The sequence below is a fragment of the Athene noctua genome, chromosome 26, assembly GCF_965140245.1.
Source record: "Athene noctua chromosome 26, bAthNoc1.hap1.1, whole genome shotgun sequence".
NCBI classification, from domain to species: Eukaryota; Metazoa; Chordata; class Aves; order Strigiformes; family Strigidae; genus Athene; species Athene noctua.
The window spans coordinates 5,464,174-5,484,835 of NC_134062.1; the positions used below are offsets into that span (position 1 = coordinate 5,464,174).

The 20,662-nt window shown below is 54.1% G+C and overlaps 1 protein-coding gene across 3 annotated transcripts in view; it reads left to right on the plus strand.

Moving 5' to 3' along the window:
• OPCML (opioid binding protein/cell adhesion molecule like) overlaps positions 1 to 20,662 on the plus strand; it is a 301,102-nt gene that overhangs the window by 267,494 nt on the left and 12,946 nt on the right. For all 3 annotated transcript variants that reach the window (XM_074927439.1, XM_074927438.1, XM_074927440.1), the window contains 5 exons: positions 7,101 to 7,333; positions 18,955 to 19,080; positions 19,318 to 19,452; positions 19,532 to 19,652; positions 20,073 to 20,224. In XM_074927439.1, coding sequence (XP_074783540.1) covers positions 7,101 to 7,333; positions 18,955 to 19,080; positions 19,318 to 19,452; positions 19,532 to 19,652; positions 20,073 to 20,224 — 767 coding nt within the window. The remainder of the gene's footprint in view (positions 1 to 7,100; positions 7,334 to 18,954; positions 19,081 to 19,317; positions 19,453 to 19,531; positions 19,653 to 20,072; positions 20,225 to 20,662) is intronic.

The window sequence follows — 20,662 nt, forward strand, 5'->3', positions numbered from 1 at the left end:
GTGTTGGTGGGTTTCTCTTGTTGGGTCTTCTTGTCCGTGCTGGGAGGCAGGGCAGAGCCCCGGTGTAGGGTAGAGGGGAATTTGACTTCCCTGGTGAGAAGACAGCTCTTTGCTGATGTTTCCTAGGACAGGTAGCGATGCCTTGATGGTAAATGCTGATGAATGTTGGGCATCTCTTTGGAGAGGAGCTGGAAAGACATCCCAGCCTTCTTCAAACCACAGGATGGCCCAGTGGTCACGAGCAAGTTGGAAGTAGGTGCTCGGCTGTGTCGGAGACCTGACTTTGGGGAGAGGGTGTAATCACTTAGGTACTATTTTGGGCAAAGAAAGATGCCTTGCTGCACTTCTTCCAATGTCCACAGTTTTCCTGGACTGTCTGCCCCTCCTCGGTGCCTTTGTATTCCTTTCTTCAGAAGATCAGGTGTGGCCGCCAGCATCGACTGACTCCAATGGTAGCATTTAAGTGCCACCCGCTCTATAAACATCCCCATTGATTTTCTCTATTGAAAGGCCTTCTGCTCTATTTCTTTTGCTGCCACGTTATATTTCCTTATGAAGATTTCTCTTAAGCTAATAACAGCTATTGGCCATTGGGTCTTAGGCTGAGGCCTTCAGACCTTCCCTGCTGTGCCGGGGGAGCGTCCTGATACGTGGACATGGCCAGACCACAGCTGTGTGGGGAATTGGGGGCTGCTGGGCTGTAGTCAGAGGCTGTTAGCAAAGCCAGTACAGTCCTGAGGTTGCAGGTGCTCTATTTTTTTTATTTCAGAGCAGATTGCAATGATTGTGACTTGCATGGGGCAGGGACAGCAACCGGGAGCTTTGTGCAGGGCAGGGATGTGATGGCTCCCTGCAGGGAAGGGCTTGGGTAGAACCCTAGTCCAGAGCATGCTGAAGGCTGTGTCGACCTTCCCAGGGGCTGCAGAGATTTTCTGAGCTGACCCTGAGACTCATCATAGAAAAATCAAGTGGGAACCGGGAGCAGAGCGTGCCTGAGCGCCTGACCCCATCACAACACACTTTCCTTCACCAATGATGTTGTCAGGGCGGCGTGTGATCCCCCAAGCTGGAAGTAAAAGCAATGAGGAGTGAAAGAAGGGCTTTAGGAATGAGACGGAAAGCCCAGCTCACTTGACCAGAGCTGACTGTGGTTTCTGGATTTGCTCAACGTGGAGCATGAATGCAGAAAATCCCATGAAGGGCTTTGGGGAGAAGATGTGGTCCGTTAGCATCGGGGGGGCATCGCGCAGCAGCTCGCCTCGCCATGCGTCCCTTCCCCCAGCAAACTGAGCAAACTACGATCCATTTCTAAGCCATCTGCTCTGCAGCTCTCCCTGCGTCAGCCTTAGCATCTCACTGTGCTGCCCACAGCGGTACCTGGGGCCGTGGCTGCAGCCTGGGGTGCAGGCGTGGGGCAAACCCCTTCAAGGCAAAAGAATTTGGTGCCACCTCAAGCTCAGTGACGGCCCAGCATCAGGCTCAAGCTTTGCATCCCCTGGGTTGTCACAGAGGCCACCCAAAGCCCTGTGAACGCTGGGTGCAAACCAGAGGTGGTTTGTGTGGCGTGGCCCCCTCAGGGGGCCGCATAGTGAGCGGTAAGGCTTGACTTCTTGATGCCTTTGCACAGACAGCGCCCGCCCTCCTCATCATCTTGTTATCATTCTGATGTCTGGGAGCTGCGGTCATGGACCAAAACACCATTAAACTATCTGAAATGGAGCAACTCGGCAGCCCCTGCCCTCACAGGCTTATTATCTTTGCAGATGGATATTTTATATTTAGACACCTCTAATGTGTCAATTTGGGCTTTGATTTTTCATGGGGAGCAGCTTCTGTTCTGGCGCTCGGTAGCAGGTGGGCAAACTGCCACCACAGAGGAACCGGTGGGGAGAAACACTCCTCGACAAACCCCTGGGGAGGGCAGGAGGGTCTCGTAGCCCTCGGAGGGCTCTGGGGAGGGGGTGGCTAGCGGGGAAGGGTTTGCTGGTGGTCTGGAGCTTGTTTGAACGGCACTGGGAGCGCTTGGGGAATCGGAGCAGTGCGGAAGCGGTGGGGCCAGGCAATTAATTAAGCTTGGGGAGAGTGAGAGCTGGTGGTATGTGGCTTTGTGGGAGGCGTTTGGGGCGACTGGCGTATGGTGCAGAGGGGGGGATGTTATGGGGAATAGGTAAACTTGAGGCTGGCTGAGTTCCCCGTGCATCCTATGCTCTTCTGTTTTCCGTGGGAGACACGGGTGTGGCAATGGATTGGGACTTGCTGGGTGGGAGACAGTTGTGCCGAGTGATGCCAAGCGACCCATCTCGGGTCACCTCTGTCCTCGGGGCACTGGGATGGTGTGGGGCTCTGCACCCCGCATTTGGGCGCTGGGATGAGCTGGGAGAAGGGGTACTGCGGGTGCCTCAGAGAGGAGACACGGTGCCAACGGAAGGGATGGGGAATGAAGACAAAGTACCTTCCACCCTCCACACTGAGAATAAATATCAGGGATGACAGTGACGGAAACCCAGACGGCACAGTCCTGCCCTCGGGGAGCTATTGTGTGAGACCCGCCGTCACACGCCGCAGATGCCATTGTACCGGCGGCTAATGTGACGGTTTACATTGTTGAGAGAGGATTAGAGGAGCCGCTGTGTTTTGATGGCCTGCTTCTAATTTGCATCTTTAACGAAGTGGGAGCCCAGCCAGGTTCTGTTCTTTTGTGTTTACTTCTGAGGAAGTGTGTTTATTTCCGATGATTACAAATAAATCTCCTCTGCCTTTGCTCCAGCCGCCCAGAATAAAGGCGTTCAGAGCCCGTTAACTCTGTAGCCAGGGCGAGGACGAGAAGAGAAGGAGAAATCCCATTAGGAGTCCCCGGCAAGTGTAATTAACAATTTCTCCTCAAAGACAAGAGTGCCGGGGTGTCTGCTCTGCCCCTGTTACAGGGACTTTAGGTTGGAAATTTCCCAGGGTGAAGCACCACCCTGTTGCTGTCGAGGGGCTTCGCTCGGGATCCGGGTGAGCTATTTTAGGCATTGAAAACTGGGTCAGCCAGCCAGTTTGTGACTGGTTTCGGCATCTCCATTTGTCATTTTGACGAGACACGTTGCCTACAGGAGAGAAAAGCAGTTCGGGGTTGAAGGGCCATGGAAGTATTTAAAAGTAGAGCGTTGGTGGTTTGCATAAGGAAGTGGGAGGGTTTTGGGTTAAGCCAAAGACGAGCAGTTCCCCCAAGCCTCTCGGCTCGGCTGGGGGCCAGCGGCCCCGGCTCTGCAGTTGTGAACCGATCTTCCAGACTGCTCAGAATGTGCATCAGCATTTTGGGGTCCCAAGCATCCCATCCCTCAGGATACTTTTCACCCACAGAGAGGGGTTTGCAAGACTTGCTTTATGCCTCCAAGTCTTTGTGTGCCATTTATCCCTCCAAAGCAGTGCCGGAAAATTTATGCTGATCCTGGACGTGGTATTTCCCTCATCACAGGGCAGGTGTCGAGGGCAGCCCCAGCCTCATGATGTATGTGTAGCCCAGGCTTCACCCTCATGCTCGGCCGAGTCAGCAGTGCAGAAGTCTGCGATGTGGACCAGGAAAGGCAGGGGATGAAGGCGATGTGTGTTATGTCACGTCCTACGCGTAGGAGAAGAGTTGTCAGTGTCATTGATGGGAACGGGCAGGAGCCTGCCGTGGGAGCGACGCGGGGGTCTCTCCTAATAGGTCTGGGAGGAGGGAGACGGTCACTTTGTGCTGCCGAACACAAAGAGCACGTTGGCCGTGTTATCTATATTGTTGACACTAAGCAAAATAATTCCTTGGCAAACTTCAAAATTAGCATTTAAGGATGAGGAATAGGGGCAATTAGAGGGGAAGCGGCGCAGCGCCGCTGCCCCCAACTCCTTCCCTCATGCATCTTCCCACCTGCCGCATTCGAGTTCATTGCCCGAGAGGCCACGTGTATCTGTGTGAGCGTTGGGGGGGTCTGGAGCTCAGGAGAAGCCCAACATCTGAGGCTTCCCAGCATGCCGCTCTGGCCGAGAGCGGTCGTGGTGGGAGGCAGCCAAAGGGCTGCAGATGGTGAAACTTCTCTGCTCGAAGGCGGTGAGGGTCTAAGTGGGATGCAGAGATGGAGGAGCAGATGGGACGGGTCACGATGCACGAAGAAGGGCTGTGTGGGGGAGCTGGGACGAGGCGGGTGCCACAGCTTGGGTTCAGGCTGACAGAATCAGTCCCCAGATACTCCCCCCACCTCGCTGATGGGTTTTCTCCAGGTGAACCGCAGAGCCAGGACAAGTTTATTTCCCTCCTGCTTGACAGGCACTTTATTGTCTTTTGTTCCTTCCGGACTCGTAAGGCAGGGTTTCTTCTGGAGATGGATACTGCGCCTTCAGGAGGCTGTTAATGGGGGTTTGTCTTTGTTCTTAATTAGATCCCTTCAAGGGAAAACCTCCTGGCCCGCTTTATTATCCAGCTTTGTCAGAGCTTGTCTGCTTTATCTAAACACTTTGCAGAAGTCTCTTTACCTGTTTGCTTACTGGAGACATTATCATAATCCTGGTCAATTGGAAATAGGTAGCAAAGACGGCTCGGCAGATGAGGGAGCGCTGGCGGCTTAGCGGCTAACAGAGATCGCTTTCTGAGCCCTGTAAAGAAGCTGGCGGGGTGCTCCTCGTGTTGGGGTGTTGGTCAGTATTTGCCTTTGAAGCGCCAATTCCCAGGGCACGAGAAAATTTGTGGTGGGAAGGTGAGGTCGGGCGAGAAGGTGCCTTTGGAAACGCTGCGCCCTCCCTGCCAGCTGATGGACAGCGGCTTTTCTGCTGGTGATTGCTCTGACATGGTACAAGGAGGGCTTGTTTTTTGAAGGAGGGTGGTTTGTCTGGTCCTTCCTGGCCTGCAGCTGCAGGTGACAACCCAAGCTCCAGTGGAGAGGAGCAGGATGCAAAGCAAGCAGAGCTGAAGGGATTTGGTCCCAAATCAGCTATTAAGTGGCAGCAACTGAAGGGTGATCTCGAGGGATGGGGAGAAGGAGCCTTTGTCTCATTGGTCTTGGCCTGTATTTGTTAGCAGGCTCTAAGTTTCCCCTGCCCATTTGCTCTGTGGGTGGGACCAGTCCTCAGGTGCTACAGGTAAGGGAGGGTGATAATGTCCACCCATGCTATGGACATCCCTCTGTGCTCATGCAGGCATGGCTCTGAGCCATAAATGCAAGCTGTAAACACAGAACAAGCGACCCCAGTTCTCAGGGGTCCCAGACTGGCCCCAAATCTCCCCAGAAAGAGCACTCGGTACATGCCGGCCAAAGCTGGGCGGCGGCAGCGGTTGAACGTGCTCAGTGAGGGCATGAGCTGCTCGTCCCTGTCACTTCAAACCCTAGTCCTTGTGCTTCACCCCTAATGAGGGGACCCCAGAGTACCTCGCAGGGCTGTAGTCTGGATATTTATATGAGCGCAGACATGCAAGTTGTCTGTTTTACATATTGCTGCCCTGATTTTTCAGTGCATGCAATGAATAATTTACAGAAGCCGTGTGTAAGTATCTCTTTATTATTCATTATAATGAAGTGAGACAGCGGTAATAGTCCACTAGACTGGAATCCCCCAGGGCCGAACTTAACTCAGCTGCGCTTAGCTCTCCCCCAGTTAATTTGAGCGAAGGGAGGGCTCGGCTTCGCGACAAGGACGATGCTGTCCGGCGAAGCAGAGCCAGCACTGTGGCATGTCTGATGCCCGGGCGGGCTCCCAGCACGCCAGCAGTGCCGCGGCAGGCGGGGAGGGCCATCCGTCTTCCCTGGCGTCCGTACGTGATGTGGCTGGCGGAGACGTACAGCTCCTGCAAGGGGAAAATTACTTGTTTGTGGGAGGATATATGGCTCGTTCCTCTGAACCAAGCGCCCGAGGGGACCCTCAAACATGCCAAGTATTGCCCCTTCCCTCCATCCGATTAATAATCTCGATCGAGGTGACGCTCTGCAATCCTGGCAAGGGAGGCATATAATACCCCCAAAGCCTCTGCAGGAGAGGTGCCGTGGTGGGAATGAGGACAGGGACAGCCCGCCAGCCTGTCTTTGAATTTACAGGCGTGTGGAGAGGGACTTGCACGAGTTTCCTGATTGACTCTAGGTGCCTTTTCCTAAGATCTCGGCTGCGCCAAGCTACGGCAGCACCGCTGCTGCTGGCACAAGCTTGCACCTAGCTTAGTTTTCCTGGATTGCTTTCATGCCGAGAGGACACTCCCCTCCCACAGGCCTCAGGTGAGGAAGGTGAAGCTCCTGAGAAATGCCAGGCTTTTAATTTTGCCAAATTACTGGTGGTTTTGCTACGGGTGCCGTGGTGGCATTAGAGAAGACCACAAGTAAATAGATCGAGAAAAATCTATCAAACGGAATGAAAATACCAAGTTCTCCAGGAACATTTTAATCCCCTTCCTCCCCCCCCCCCTCCACCCCGTTCTTTGCCAAGCATAAGTCAGCGCTGCGGACCAGAGCTGCTGAGCCCCCGCGCGTCTTGAAGCGGGGAGGGTGGGAGCCAAGCAGGAAATAAATAATGGAAACGACTGTGTTGTGTTTTCAAGGCACTTGTAGGATTTACAGCTCCTTATCCAAATGTTCTCTTCCTCACACGCTGCCTTCACCATCTCTGGCTGTTTCTCTTCTTCCCCTCACCCCGCGCCTGTGCCGCGGCCCCTCTCCCCCAGCAGCGGGTGCATATATCACCCCGGGGATGGCTTGAGGGCTGTGCCGACAAGCCGAACTGTCAGCAAATTTTACAGCTTCATCTGAAATTCTCAGCACACAGCAAGGGCGAGGCAGGGGCAGCAGAAGTGGGTGAGGCGGGGGGTGCGGAGGTCAAACATAATGGATTCCCCAGCTCTGTATGGAAAAAGAAAAAAGCAGGGTGGGTTTTTGTTTGTTTGTTTGGTGTTGTTTTTTTTTTTTCCTGATGAACCCGCCATTTCTGTGAAATCTTAGGTGTTGGGAGCATGCGGGACATGGTGGCAGGGTAGTTTGGCCGTGGCACGTGCCAGCAGTCTGTGCTGCAGCTCCTGTCCAGCTCATGGCCCCTTTTAGGAGCTGGGATGCTCACCGTATGTTCTGTCCCAGGTTTGTGACCCTCCATCTCTTCCTTTGCAGGTGTACTGTGGATGACCGGGTCACGCGGGTAGCGTGGTTGAACCGCAGCACCATCCTGTATGCTGGCAATGACAAGTGGTCTATAGACAACCGCGTGGTCATCCTCTCCAACACCAAGACCCAGTACAGCATCAAGATACACAACGTGGATGTCTACGATGAGGGCCCTTACACCTGCTCCGTGCAGACAGACAATCACCCCAAAACTTCGCGTGTCCATCTCATTGTGCAAGGTAGGTTTGAACAGGCCTCGTGCTATTGCTGAGCTGGCCGTTTGATATGGAAGGCTGTGAAGGGTTTGGAGACCTTCTTGGGGATGGAGATGGAGAGATGAGACCACCATCCGTTCCTTCAGGGTGGAGCAGCATGGGAACCAGGGTGTGGACAAGCACCTCCTGTGTCAGGGAGGAGATGGATTTGCGTTGTCTCAGCCTCGCTGTGTTGGACGATCATCACGCAAGGCAGAGGACACCTGAGAACTGAAACTGGGGCTGGCGTGCTCTTCCTTCTCCCCCTTTTGCCCATCCCTGCGGTGAATTTGACCCATTTCTGCTGCTCGGGACCACGTTGCTTGGGCACGTGTCTGAAGATGCTTTGGGAGAGCCGCAAGCAAAGTGTTTCTGGGCACGGACCCCAGTGGCATGAGGGTCCATGGGTTTGGGAGAGAGGACAGACTGTGTGAACGCATTCAAGTCACCATGGGGCTGTGAAGGGCTTTTGGACGCTTTCTAGGCGAGCGTGTCAGTGTATCGGCCGTGGTTGGGTTGCAAAGCACCTTTCCTGAAACTGCCCTGATGGGGGGATGTGGTGCTGACAGATCAGAGGTACCCGTAGCACTCTGGTGGATGCTGCCTCTGGATCCTGTGGCTTTGCATCGGCTACCAGCTTTTGTCCGGTCTTTAGATTAATTTTTCAGAGTTAGTGTTAGTTCAGGTTAGATAAAGATAATGAAAGTTTCCTAATCCTCTTAAAGAAGATTTATCTGCCTGAATAGAAAGCTCTTGGAATACAATAAAGCGTGTATAAAACCAGGACCTAATCTTTCCTTTAATTTCAAACAGCTGATGGATATTGATTTTGCAATGAGCGCATCTGAAAAATTTCTCGGCCTCGGCATGTCTCTGCGAAGCCCCCAACATGGATATGTATGTGTTTATGTATCCTTCTCATTTGGAGGAGGCAGGGTTTGATTGCAGCCACTTATCCAAGCAGTTTTCCGGCCCGGTCTTGGTGGGAGCATGTTGGGGGGCGCTGTGCTACAGCAGAGAGGGGAGTGCTCACCTCAGCAAGAAGGGAACAGAGGTTTGCTGGGAGCATCCCCTCCATCCCCCTTCACTGGGCTTCTCCCTCTCTCCCTTTTGGAGTCCGTCCGTCTGCGAAGTTTAATCTGTTTATCCTGTCTGCTCTCTAATCGTGCTAATCCATCCAGTCAACACCAGTGAAGCATCCGAGTGCTTTGCACCTCATGAAATCAGGTGAACTGGCAGCGGCGCTCAGCACCCGCTTCCCTCACCCCTTTTTCAGAGCAGGGCCTGCAACGCGGGTGCTTGCCAGGCTCAGGCAGGTGAAGGTGAGATAGTTTGCATCCAGAGCAACTGTCTGGTGGTGAGGCATTCCTAACTGTGCTGGGCAAGGTTTTCCCCTGGTGTGAGGAAATCCCATTGGATCGTCCTCAACGCAGCAATGACTGTGTGTCTCAGCGACGTTGCTTCTCTGAAGCATGGAGGAGCTGGGGATGCACAGTGATGCAGTCACTGGACAAGTGGACCGTGCTGAGAAGTTTCTGTGTTTCTCTTTCCATGTGTTAAGCTCAAGCCACATGGTTTGCCTGAGTTTGCCGAGAAAATCCATCTATAGGTGCTGCCTTGATGTTCTGTTGATGGTGGCAGCCAGAGGAGAAAATCCTTCCAGTGCTCTGTCCTTGCTTCTGCTTCAGTACAGTTTCTCGGTGGCTAACATGTGCTTTTTTGGTGGCTCAGACCAAGTGGTGTCACCCACCAGCACCGCTGGTGGAGTCTCCACATTCGCGTGCTGGGGAAGAGCCAGCTTTCTACAAGGGTGAATAACATAGCGCTGAGGGATCTGGTGGGGTTGAGAACAGTCAGTGTGAGGTTAATGGTTGAACTGGATGATCTTCAAGGTTTTTTCCAACTGAGATGAGTCTGTGATTCTGCGAACACATAACCCATTGCTCTGTGCTGGGACGGAGGGATTTTCCAAAGACACGCAAGCAGAGCACGTGATTTACAGGGACAGGAGCAAAGCTCTGTTTTGGTTGTAGCTCTCCTGACACTAGATATGGCCTCAGAAGCGAGGTTTGGGCCCTCCCTTGTGGAGGAGGCAGCCGTCCCGGCAGCGGTGGCAAGAGGACCGCAAGGAACAGCCGTGTACAACCCAGTGGCGCACCTCACTTGTGCCAGCTGGCCCGTGAGCAGGCAGTAATGACCAGTTAGCAACCACGTTCAGGTCAATTAATTTATATTTGTATTTTGCAAAACTAAAAGTGGCCGAATAGAGTATCGATTCATTGTCCCTGTATTCAATCGGGTTTTAATTGTGCTACTGCGGGGCTTGGCCTTCCCTCCTAGCAACCCAGCGATAAATCTGCCAGGGAGTCACAGTCAACAGTAAACGTGTCTCTTATGTCGTTATTGATATGTCTCTTGGATTGGTTCATGGCAACAGCCGTTAACAAGGGTTGATAAGAGCGTAGATGGCAGGAAGCCAGAGGGGTTTTTTTTTATCTCCCTTTTCCTCTTTTTCTCAAGGGCTGCCTCGTGACAATGGGACAGACACTTTCAGGGGCATGCGTGGTGCTTGTGGCACGCCGGTGTGTTTTGGGGAGTTAGGAACGTAGAGAGAACTGGCATTTAATCTGGTATAAGTAGATGACGAACCACCTCATCCTCCTCTTGTCGGAAACAGCTTGAGTGGAGGATGCTGTGGGGCTGGACCTCGGGTGAGCCCTCCTGCCTCCAGGTACACCCCCCCACCAAGATCACCTCCGCTCCCGGGAGGTGCAAGCCTGCAGAAATGAGCTGGGAGACCTGCATCGTGCCGCAGAATGGTTTTGGTGCAAGGAATGTGGTAGACCGTAGGCAGCACCCAGCCGTGCCTCTTTGGCGTGGGCCGTTTTGGGACACAGGGTATGTTTCAGTCTGAAAAGCCGAGCTCGGGATCAATGTTTTGGTCGAGGCTGTGGCTTTTGCAGTCAGTGTCCCGGGAAGGAGCAAGCCTGGTGTCCTCCTCGTAGCAGCGGTTGAAGCGGTGTAGTGTAGCGTGGCGTCGCTTTGACATCTACGTGCTGTGCAACACCCTGTGTGGCAGAGATCTCAGTGGTGAACCTTGATCCTGGCCAGCCGCTCCCTAATAGTGGTCTTTGGTATTCCTCAGATGTCCTCTGTTTCTGATTTATTTAGAGAACCCTCCTCTGTACTGCCTTAATCCTACTCACCAGAGATTTTTCATTAAAACCCCTCCCGGCTGTCGGCATTGTTACTGTTAGTTTCTGGTTGGTGTGATCCATTTTCCCATCTCGGCGTTTCCATTTCCTCACTCCAGGAGCCAGGTTGGGTTTTGAAGGACCATGGCCTTTGCTTGCAGTTGCAGTCGGGTGGTCGGTTTTCCAAATGCTCCTAAAGACGTTCTCCCAGAGTCAGTCCCACAGCCCTTGTCGCATCTGCCACCTCTCAAAACAGCACAAATGCAGGCGTTGCTCTTCAGTGTCTCAGAAGCAAATTGAGTCTTTACTTTTTCCTTCTTCCTGATAACTGGCTCCTCCAGTCTCTGAAAGAGCAAACACCCCCCCCCCCCTCCCCATGCCAGTGCCATTGAGCTCTTTTCCCCTGACGTAGACTGTGCTCCCCTCTGCACCTCAGATTTCAGAATGGCCGTAGTTAAGTTTGCTTTTATCACCCTACCTTTGATATCCAGGCAGGAGCTGAGACTGCGATACTTATTAAACCCTTACCTGGAGGCTGTATGGCGTGGTATTAACTGCTTGGTATTTAGGTGCTGGAGAGTTTGGCGTGAAGGGAGTGTATGTGGTGTACAGAAGCAGTCTGGAGAAGGGAAAAGGTGAGAGCAAGTAACATCTGGCAGGCTGCGACCGCTGGAGCAGGCTCGTGCCCTGCTCGAGAGCTGCGTCTGCACTTGGGATACTTATCCTTTACTGGATGGTTTGTTGGTTGGGTTTTTTTGTGTTTACCTAAGAAACAAATTGATAGTGAGGAAAAGAGATGACGTGCAGTCAACATGATGCAAAATGTCCAATACAAAACGTTGGCAGAGGTTGCTGTTGCTTCATGCAGTATGCTGGGCTGGCAAGATTTTACATACAGCTTGGATTAAGGGTTTGAAGGAATGGAGAACGTGGTTCTTGGGGCACATCTCTGTCTTGCTGGGTGACTTGTGGTAACCAAAGTGCTCTCCAGCCCTGTATATGCTACTCGGGGGGTCAACTGCCCTTCATCCTGGCAGCAGCGACAAGAGGGCATCCCGGGAGGAAGGCAGCTCTTCTCACTGAGGTCTCAAAAGGCTGAGGGCTCAGCCCAGGTCCTCCATGCCGGCCTGAGCTCATGTCTTGGCATTTTTGGAGCAGGGGCACAGATATTACCAGGCAGTGGATGAGATTTCTGGCCAGGGTGGCAAAGATGCAGGTAGAGGAGACTCTTCCGTGCGCATTTCTCCCCTCTTGGCATGGAAACTGCTCATCAAGTGGGTGGCAAAGGGTCTGGTGATGTTTGGACACGTGCTGTATCTGAGCCCGTGTTCCCCTTTGCCTCACCTCTGGGTCTAATCAAGCGTTTTGTCAACAGCTCTGTTTGGAGGCTTGTAGCTGTGGCTGGCCCTCCCTGCACTGCGTGAATCATCCCAGTGGGGATGAGCGAAATGGTTAATTGAAGCAGACTTTCCCAGAAGTTGGGCTTGTAGCAGTGGGGATGGAGTGCAGGGAAATAAAAAGGAAATCAAAGGGCTGTTAAGAGGAAATGGAAAAAAATCACTTAGGTTGGAAAGACATCTTCCCAGCAGGAGCAAGAGCCCAAAGGACATAATGTCTGTGGTGTTTAAAGTAATGTTTCCCATGTCCTTCTCTGGGGGCATATGAGCAGGGGGGGAGGGAAAGGGGCCTGACATGGGCAAAGTGGTTTATTTAGCTGGATGGCACAAGAGGGACAAAATGCAACCGCAAGCAAGCGCAGAGGAAGAATCAATTAGCGCAAGCTCCGTTAGGAAGAGCTGGGGGGAACTGCTGGGAGGAGCAGGGTTTTTACATTCTGAGGCTGGGGGCCTTTGGAAGACGCTGCTCTGGGAAGTGAAAGCCTCAGCGAGCGGTCAAAACTCGAGTGATCCATAAGTGTCACTCTGCCAGGGCTTTGTATCGGTGCTGCTGCTCGATGCCACTTGTCCCCGTGCCTGCAGGTCTCGTGCAAGACTCTCCATCAGGCGTCTGGGGAACAAACACACTTGTAGCACCCACGAACAGGAGAGGAGAGCCTGGCCTGCGTGGCAGTGCCAAGCAGGGTGTCGTCGTGGCAGCAGGAGGTGGGAAAATAATTTCTTTTCCCTCGAGGCAGAAGCAGGATGGGATGTGGCATCCAGGCCTGGCGTGCATTTGCAGGAGCAGAGCTCGCTCCTGCCCTAGACCTGACGATATCTCGTGTTTCTCGTGAGCCTGTAAGGGTCATGGCAGGATGCTTGAGGGCGTGTAGCTTGTGGTGTTGGAGAGGGAAGGTGGTGGTGATCATCACGTTCGTGGCAGTGGGAGGTGTCCGATGCCACCACCTCTGTGGGCAGGACTGTCTTGGTAAGGACGTATCCTTCATGCTCCCAAAGCTGCCTCCAGCCTGTCGCAGAGAGGAGTGTGACTGGTTCCATAGGTGCGGGGGGTGGCACAGGTCGAGGTTGTGGCCATTTGGCCAGGAATCAGGTTGATGATGGACTCCTGAGGTGGCTCAGTGGCAAGCCAACGCACTTTGCAGATTTCCCCAAAAAGCATATCAGGTTTTGGAGAGTGACGCTCGTGTTGCCAAAGGTGGTGGGTGAAGTCTTGCCTAGCACAGAGAGCGGTGCTCCCATGGATGGAAAGGAGCACCAGTGACAAGTGGCATATATTGGTGTCCTGGGATGGGAAAAGGCTCGGAAGGAGCCCTGCTTTGCCCTCCTTCCCTCCCTGAAGAAACAGATGATGGGCGAGAGAGCAAAGATGGCCAAATGAGGGAGATGCGGCAGTGATGTGGCAGCGAATTCAAAGCTAAAGGGAACCCAGAGAAAGTCTGGATGGAATACCAAAGACTGAAGAAAGAAGCAACTGGAGGGAGAATAAAAACAAAACAAGAAAAGGATAAGAAGAAAAGTCCAGAGACTTGTAGAACAAAGGGAAGAGAAAAGGAAACGTACGCACACAGAAAAGCACTGAGCATCAAAAGAGCAGGAGGCAGCAAAGGGAAAAAATGAAAAAGTAATGAAGGAGTGAGGGCACGGAGAGGGGGAAGGTCTGGAAAGAAAGAGAGCCTGACTGGCAGGGAGAAAACGGCACCCACCGCCCAGGTGGGCACAGCCACTGTCCCTAAAGCAGCTGGTGTGACGCTCACCCGAAATGCAGACGGGTGTATGGAGGAGGGATGGGACGGGGACTGTCCTCAGGCTTCTTGATACCGGTGAAAAGGAGCCGGCGGGACGTGCTGCCGGGACCAGCAACCGATGGAACAAAAGCACAGTGGCAGCTGATTAATTACTGAAAACAGCAAAAATGAGGAAGAGGGGGGAGAACCGGAGAAGTTGTTTCCCCATTATATTTCTGAACAGAAAGAACGTTTTAGCACACGCACAAATAGGTCCCTGGGAAGCACTCTCACTTCCTAATTGTTCATAAATTTACTGACAGGTGGTTACACAGTAGGTATAACACTCTGAGTTTTGGTTTTATTGCTTTCCCCATTTCAAGGCGAAAACCTGGAGAAAAAGGGTGCGTGACAAGCGATAGGGAGATGCCACCTAGCACGGGGCCCTCAGTTCAATGTCTCGTGAGCTGTCGGTCCCTGGCATGGCTGGATTTTGCCTTTCCTTGGATAGAGGGGTCTGTGCCCGCTTGTTGATCCCTTTGTGCTTAACTCCAATGGGTCTCATGGCTTTGCGGTCTGGTTTCATGGGAGGGGAACATATTCTGTGTCCTATGCAGCAGTCCTGGGCTCTGAAGACATCCGCAGGGAGGTTGCTTTGGGTGGGGTTCTTTTATTTCTTTCCTTTTCAGCTGTACTCAGATGGCGTGCAGCAAGACAGACAGGCAGGGGGAGAGATGTATTCACTGGGGGAATATCAGTCAGGCCAGAAAATCTCACCTCCACAGCAGAGAGAATGCATTTGAAATAGGTGTGTTATGATCCTTTTCCATAAAAGGATCACACAAAGTGTGGTTTGCGGGGGGAAGGCTGTGAAAAGGGACCCAGAGAAGTGAAAGGGAAGATCTTCCCCGAAACAAAGTGTCTGCAGAGCACACGAGGCGACGGCGCAGCACGCCTTGGCTGGGAAAATTGACCAAAATCATTCTGTTGACCAAACTGTAGCTGTCGGTTGTGCTTAATGCATCATCTCAATAAAATCAACTCTGACGAGCCTCTCAGATTGGGCTCTCGTCAGAATGTGTTCGATCAAAGGTGGTAATTTTTGCTGCTGAGAAGCAACGCTTTGTTAAAACTCCTGACATCGCCTCCTCGTCTCCCATCGCTTCCTCCTCAGACCAGACGGGAAGTCGAGGCGCGTTGGCACAGGGTTATGCTGCGTTTCCTTGTCCGTCCCGCCGGGGACCCGTCATGCATGTTGAGGTGAGCAATTGGCTGATGTCTGGCGGTTTGAAGAGCCCATAGGTATCTATCTATCACCTCGCCTTATCAAAGGTGTAGGAAGAGTTCTCTTTTAATGGATTAGGAGCTAATGATGTGGAGGAGGGACATCAGTCGTGCATCAGCCATGGCGCTCACGCAGGCTCTCCGCTCCAAGTCGTGCAGCAGTAACAATCTGGCAGCTAAAAATAGTCCGGGGCCACGGCGGCGAGCGCCTTCAGTAGGGATTGGCGCTAAGGACCAGGTGGGAGATGAGTCGGCCTGCACGCAGTTGTGCACATCAGCATCACATGTTGGTCACGTAGCGAGTACTGACGTGCTGTTTCTTCCTGCACAGTTTAGCAGGGAGGAGGCGTCCCCGCCGGCACGGGCCGGACCCACGCCTGCCCCGGCGAGGCAACGGCCATCCCTCCTCCTGCTTGGGTGTCCGATAGCAGCTCGTAGCGTCTCCAGTTGCTTTCATCCCCAGTTGGGCCAGCCACGGAACAGCAGCAGGGGCAAAGCTGGCAACCGAAAGAGGCCCCATGACCACCCCAGGTGGTGTTTGGGAGAGTCCCAGGGATTTCTTGGCTGTGCTTAGGAGAGATACCCTGAGTGCGGCACAGAGCATCGTGGGATAACGGCAGCGTCACTGAGGCACGATGCCAGAGCCAGCACCCAGATTGGGAGGTGAGGGGAGGGACAGCATTTCACAGTCTCCACGAGTGGCAGCAGAAACCAACACATGCCTGGGCCCGATGGAGAGCATGAATCAGCATGTCGGGTGGTTTGGGTCTCAAGCAGTAAAGGAAGGAGATAAATCATGGGCTTACTGTTATTGAATTTAGTGGCATCGCTTTCACATTCAATTTCTCTCACTGACTTTCTGAACAAACAAGTAATAACAGCGCAAATGTATTTTTGGGCCTACCAAACATGCATTAACTTACCCGTGATTAATATTACGCAGGGTTGATGAAAATCCTCTGCAAGCTGCTCTGGTGAGACTGTGCTGCTCCTCGCTTCCTCTGGATGCATTCTGTATTTAATTTGCTTGTAGTTGAAGTGTTTTACAAGGAAATCAGGACTATGAATAAGGGGGGAAAAGGGACCATGTGCTGCCATATCACTTCTCCCCTTGCACCTCCAGAAGGCGAGTGTCTTGCCCCCATCCTGAGAGCAGTCATAGGCCAACGTTAACGGGATGAGCTTCAACAAGGGCAAGTGCCAGGTCCTGCCCTTGGGCCACAACCACCCCCTGCATGGCTACAGGCTCGGGGAGTGTGGCTGGAGCTGTCTAGAGGAGAAGGATCTGGGGGTTCTCATTGACAAGCAGCTGAACAGGAGCCAGCAGTGTGCCCGGGTGGCCAAGAAAGCCAACGGCATCCTGGCTTGGACAGCACTAGTGTGGCCAGCAGGAGCAGGGAGGTGACAGTCCCCCTGTGCTCTGCACTGGGGAGGCCACACCTGGAGGGTTGTGTCCAGGTTTGGGCACCTCAATCCCAGAGAGATCTGGAGGGGCTGGAGCGAGGGCAGAGGAGGGCAACGAGGCTGGGAAAGGGCTGGAGAATCAATCCTGTGAGGAGCCAGGGCAGGAGCTGGGAGTGTTCAGTGTGAGGAGGAGGAGGCTGAGGGGAGCCCTCATCCCTCTCTGCAGCTCCTGACAGGACATTGCAGAGAGGCTGGGGCTGGGCTCTGCTCCCAGGGGATCAGGGACAGGACAGGAGGGAACGGCTGGAAACTGCCACAGGGGAGGGTCAGGCTGGGCAGGAGGAGAAAATGTTTCCCAGACAGAGTGGTCAGAGAGTGGAACAGGCTGCCCAGGGAGGGGGGAGTCCCCATCCCTGGGGGGGTTTAAGGGCCGTTGGGATGAGCTGTGGGGGGATGTGGGGTAGGGGAGAACTTTGTAGAGTCGGGCTGGTGGTTGGACTCGATGATCCCGAGGGGCTTTTCCAACCTGACTGATTCTGTGATTCAGTCTTGGGGCTGGGGAGGACTTCTGGAGGGGATGAGGGCTGTGTCTGTCCATGGCAGGCCCCTGGGAATCAGCCCCTGACTATTTGGAGTTGGCTGTGGAGGTGGCTGCCTTCCTCTGGCAGCACGCTCGCCTGCAAGCATTAGCCTGTACCGAGAGCAGGTAGTACGGCTGTAAGAAGCAGATAATGTCAGCACAGTGTTCGGTGTTTGGGTTCCCCCCCCCCTGCCGCCATAATCCCTGGCTTGCATAGCCCTTCAGGTAGCGTGAAGCAGAGCAGGGGGTCATTCCAGAGAAGTGCTGGGAGGGGTGCGGGTGGGAAGGGAGAGCAGCCCTCGCGCATGGCCATGATTTTGCCAGCACCCTGTGTCGTGCGCTGCCACTCTCTGGCTCCACGGCTTTTGTAGGTAAGAGCAATCGAGGGAGAGGCTGGCTGCTGTCTGGAGCAGGGGTCCTTAGGTCTCAGCATCCGCTAACAGTGCTACTGCCATCTCAGACCAAAACTGCTGGCAGGGAGGGATGGCTTACAGGTTTGTGAGCGGGTGGCAACTTGTCTTGGACGCTGTTGTTGTTTTCAGATGTTCCTGGTAGCTGTTGGAGGTGCTGTTAGTGGAGGGGAGGGGTGCAAAGATGCTGATAATAGGGGATAAGATCATCTCTAGGATGGAGGAAGTGCCGTTGGCAGCCTTCCCGTGGCGGAGCTTGTCAGGGCTGCGCAGTCAGAGCCAACCGGCTCCGCTCCGAGCGTTAACTACATTTTCCAGTGGTCGCCAGCGCACACTTTTCATTTTCGGATTGCCGCTTTCCCCTGAAGGACTCAGACAATCTCCCTTTGCTGTAACAGACTGTACTTCTATATTAATGTGTCAAGTTGCTAGGAAATTTACTGCCTTGCAGGGCCCACTGGGCCACGGAGACCGCACCACAGCAAAGACACGGCATGTCCCAGCACGCTGCCTCTCCCGCGCTGCTTGGGAGAGCAGGCAGGGGAAAACCCATCCTCTGCCTGCACCCAGGAGGCTGCCAGGGAGTGAAAAGCTCTTTTGGGGTGATTTTTTTTTTTTTTTTAATAATCCCCGTGAGGCTTGAGCACCTCATGGGTGGTAACTGCAGCTCTCCTGGTCCCCCGCTCGGCATCCCTCTGTCCTTACCCAGCCTGCTCAGTTTGGACAATGATGCAGCAGCCTGAGCAGGGCAGGGACAGTCCCTGGGGGTGACAGGAGAGTCGGGCAGCCCTCACATCCCCTTCCAGGCTGTGCCTGCGTCAGCCACAGCAGTTTTCAGGTCAGCATCCCAGTGCCCAGGGAGAGCCCTTGGCACAAGGGTTGGCCACATGATGCCACATGAGCTGGGGCTCTTGAAATCTTTTTTGCTTGGGGATGGGGCACGGGGCATCTTTTCCGATGCTACAGGAGTAATATTTAGTTTTGGGCAGGTCGTTTTCTATCGCTTTGTTTGCTCCCCAGGGCACAGGCCACTTTAGGGGCTGCGTCTGCCAGCCCGGAGCACCGGGAAGTGGAGATGGCAAGCGGGCTTTAATTGCTTTTTGCTGGGGCTGGGGATATTTATGGGTGCAGAGATTGCCAAGTTATTTATTAGGTGGAGTATCTGGGGATAGAGTAATATAAATCACTGTGGCTGGTATTGAATGGAGCGGACGCTCAGTAATTTAAACAGCTTTAATAAATATGCTCAAATATGAGTCTTGTTGCAGGCCGTAACAAGAGACTGTTATTGGGGTCTCAGCTGCAGCAGGGTGGGGAGAGCCGATGTTTCTGGCCCCTGCCTGGTGCAGGGGACTGGTGAGCGGAGCACTTTATGCCCAGGACTGTGCTCAGCTCCGGTCCGAGGTGTTGGTTTGGTGACACAGGGTCGGTGACGGTGCGGATGGCAGCGGGTCATAGCATAGAGGGATCTGGTGGAGTTGATAATGGTCAGTGTGAGGTTAATGGTTGGACCGGAGGAGCTTCAAGGTCTTTTCCAACTGAGATGATTCTGTGGGTCCCACAGCCAGGGGTTGTGTGTTGATGGTGGTTGTGCTTTCCTTGGTGTCTTGCAGTTCCCCCTCAGATCGTCAACATCTCGTCGGACATCACCGTGAACGAGGGCAGCAGCGTGACCCTCATGTGCCTGGCCTTCGGGAGACCGGAGCCCACCGTCACGTGGCGGCACCTCTCCGGGAAAGGTGAGACCACGCTCAGGGGTCTGAGGAGGGATCTTGCCTGGTGTGTGTGAGAGGGATGGATGTCCCCGTGGAGGTAGCTGGGGGGACATGAAGGTAGCCCACGGTTTGCCGGCAGCTTTTGTGGAGGCGCTGGCTCTTTTGGTGTGTCCTGGAATGAGGGTGAGGATGCTCGTTAAGTGATGTTCTAAGTTTTCTGGGTGAAGGGTGATGGTGCCACGCGTTTGGGACATCTCCCAGGGCAGGGCTTTGTGAGCGAGGACGAGTACCTGGAGATCACGGGCATCACGCGGGAGCAGTCCGGGGAGTATGAGTGCAGCGCCGTCAATGATGTGGCTGTCCCAGACGTGAGGAAAGTCAAAGTCACTGTCAACTGTGAGTGCAAGGGATGGGGGAATTGTGGCAGGGCGGGTGTGTGTGGAGGCTGGTGTGACGCAGCCTGGCATCTTCGCAGACCCACCCTACATCTCGAACGCCAAGAACACGGGCGCTTCGGTGGGCCAGAAGGGCATCCTGCAGTGCGAGGCCTCGGCCGTCCCTGTGGCAGAGTTCCAGTGGTTCAAGGAGGACACCAGGTGAGGGGCCGCGGAGGTGGGGAAGACTGGGGCACAGTGGGGTGGGGGACAGCCACACCAGCCTCGTGGCTGGAGGGCAGTGAGGTGGTGGCCGAGGGCTTTGTGCAATGAAAAGCCGAGATCAACTAGTTCTGGTGGGTCTAAGCACTCGCATAATAGCCGAGGAGGCCCCAGGGTAGTTTTTCTCCTGGGGATGGTGGCTGTAGCTTGCGAGGATTAATGTGGGCTCTGTGGGTCTGGCAGAGAGCTGGGTTATGGGATGGAGAGTGCAGTGTGCTTTTGGGCAGTGTGGTGGGGCCAAGGGTCTGGGCGAGATGTGGGGAGTCCAGTGGGGGAATTGGTTGGTGGGAAGGGAGGGGGCTCCCGGGGAGGGGGGTATGATGAGGCTCTCCGAGCGTTGGCATCCGCGTTTCCCCACAGGTTAGCGAACGGACTGGAGGGCGTGCGGATCGAGAGCAAGGGCCGCCTGTCGACACTGACCTTCTTCAATGTCTCGGAGAAGGACTATGGCAACTACACGTGTGTGGCTACGAACAAGCTGGGCAACACCAACGCCAGCATCATCCTGTACGGTAGGTGCCCTGCTTATTTGCAGCAAGGTCCAGTGAGGAGGAGGAGGAAGAAAAAGAGCAGAAGGAGGCCAGCAACGAAGCAGAACTGGCTGTATTTAATGTTGGTGGCCCCTCAAGGCGTTGAATGGCATGAGATGTGAGCGGCAAGGTCCTGCAGAGAGAGCATGCATCAGCTGATGAGATCCATAGCGACCCAAGGCACACATGGGGTGTTCAGGGGTGCACAGCAGGCTTGGCTAGCGGGTGGCTGTTTGTGGAGCCGGGGCTGTGGGCGGCGAAGAGGCTCCTGGCTGAGCTGTGACTTTGCTGGAGCACAGGGCCGAGGAGGCGGCCTAGGCCGGGTGAGCTCGCGCTTTGGGTGCGTGGTGGTGGGGGTTTCCCGGGTGTTGTATAGGCAGGACTACCAGCAGTTGTTGTGTTGCACTGGCAGCATCAGGC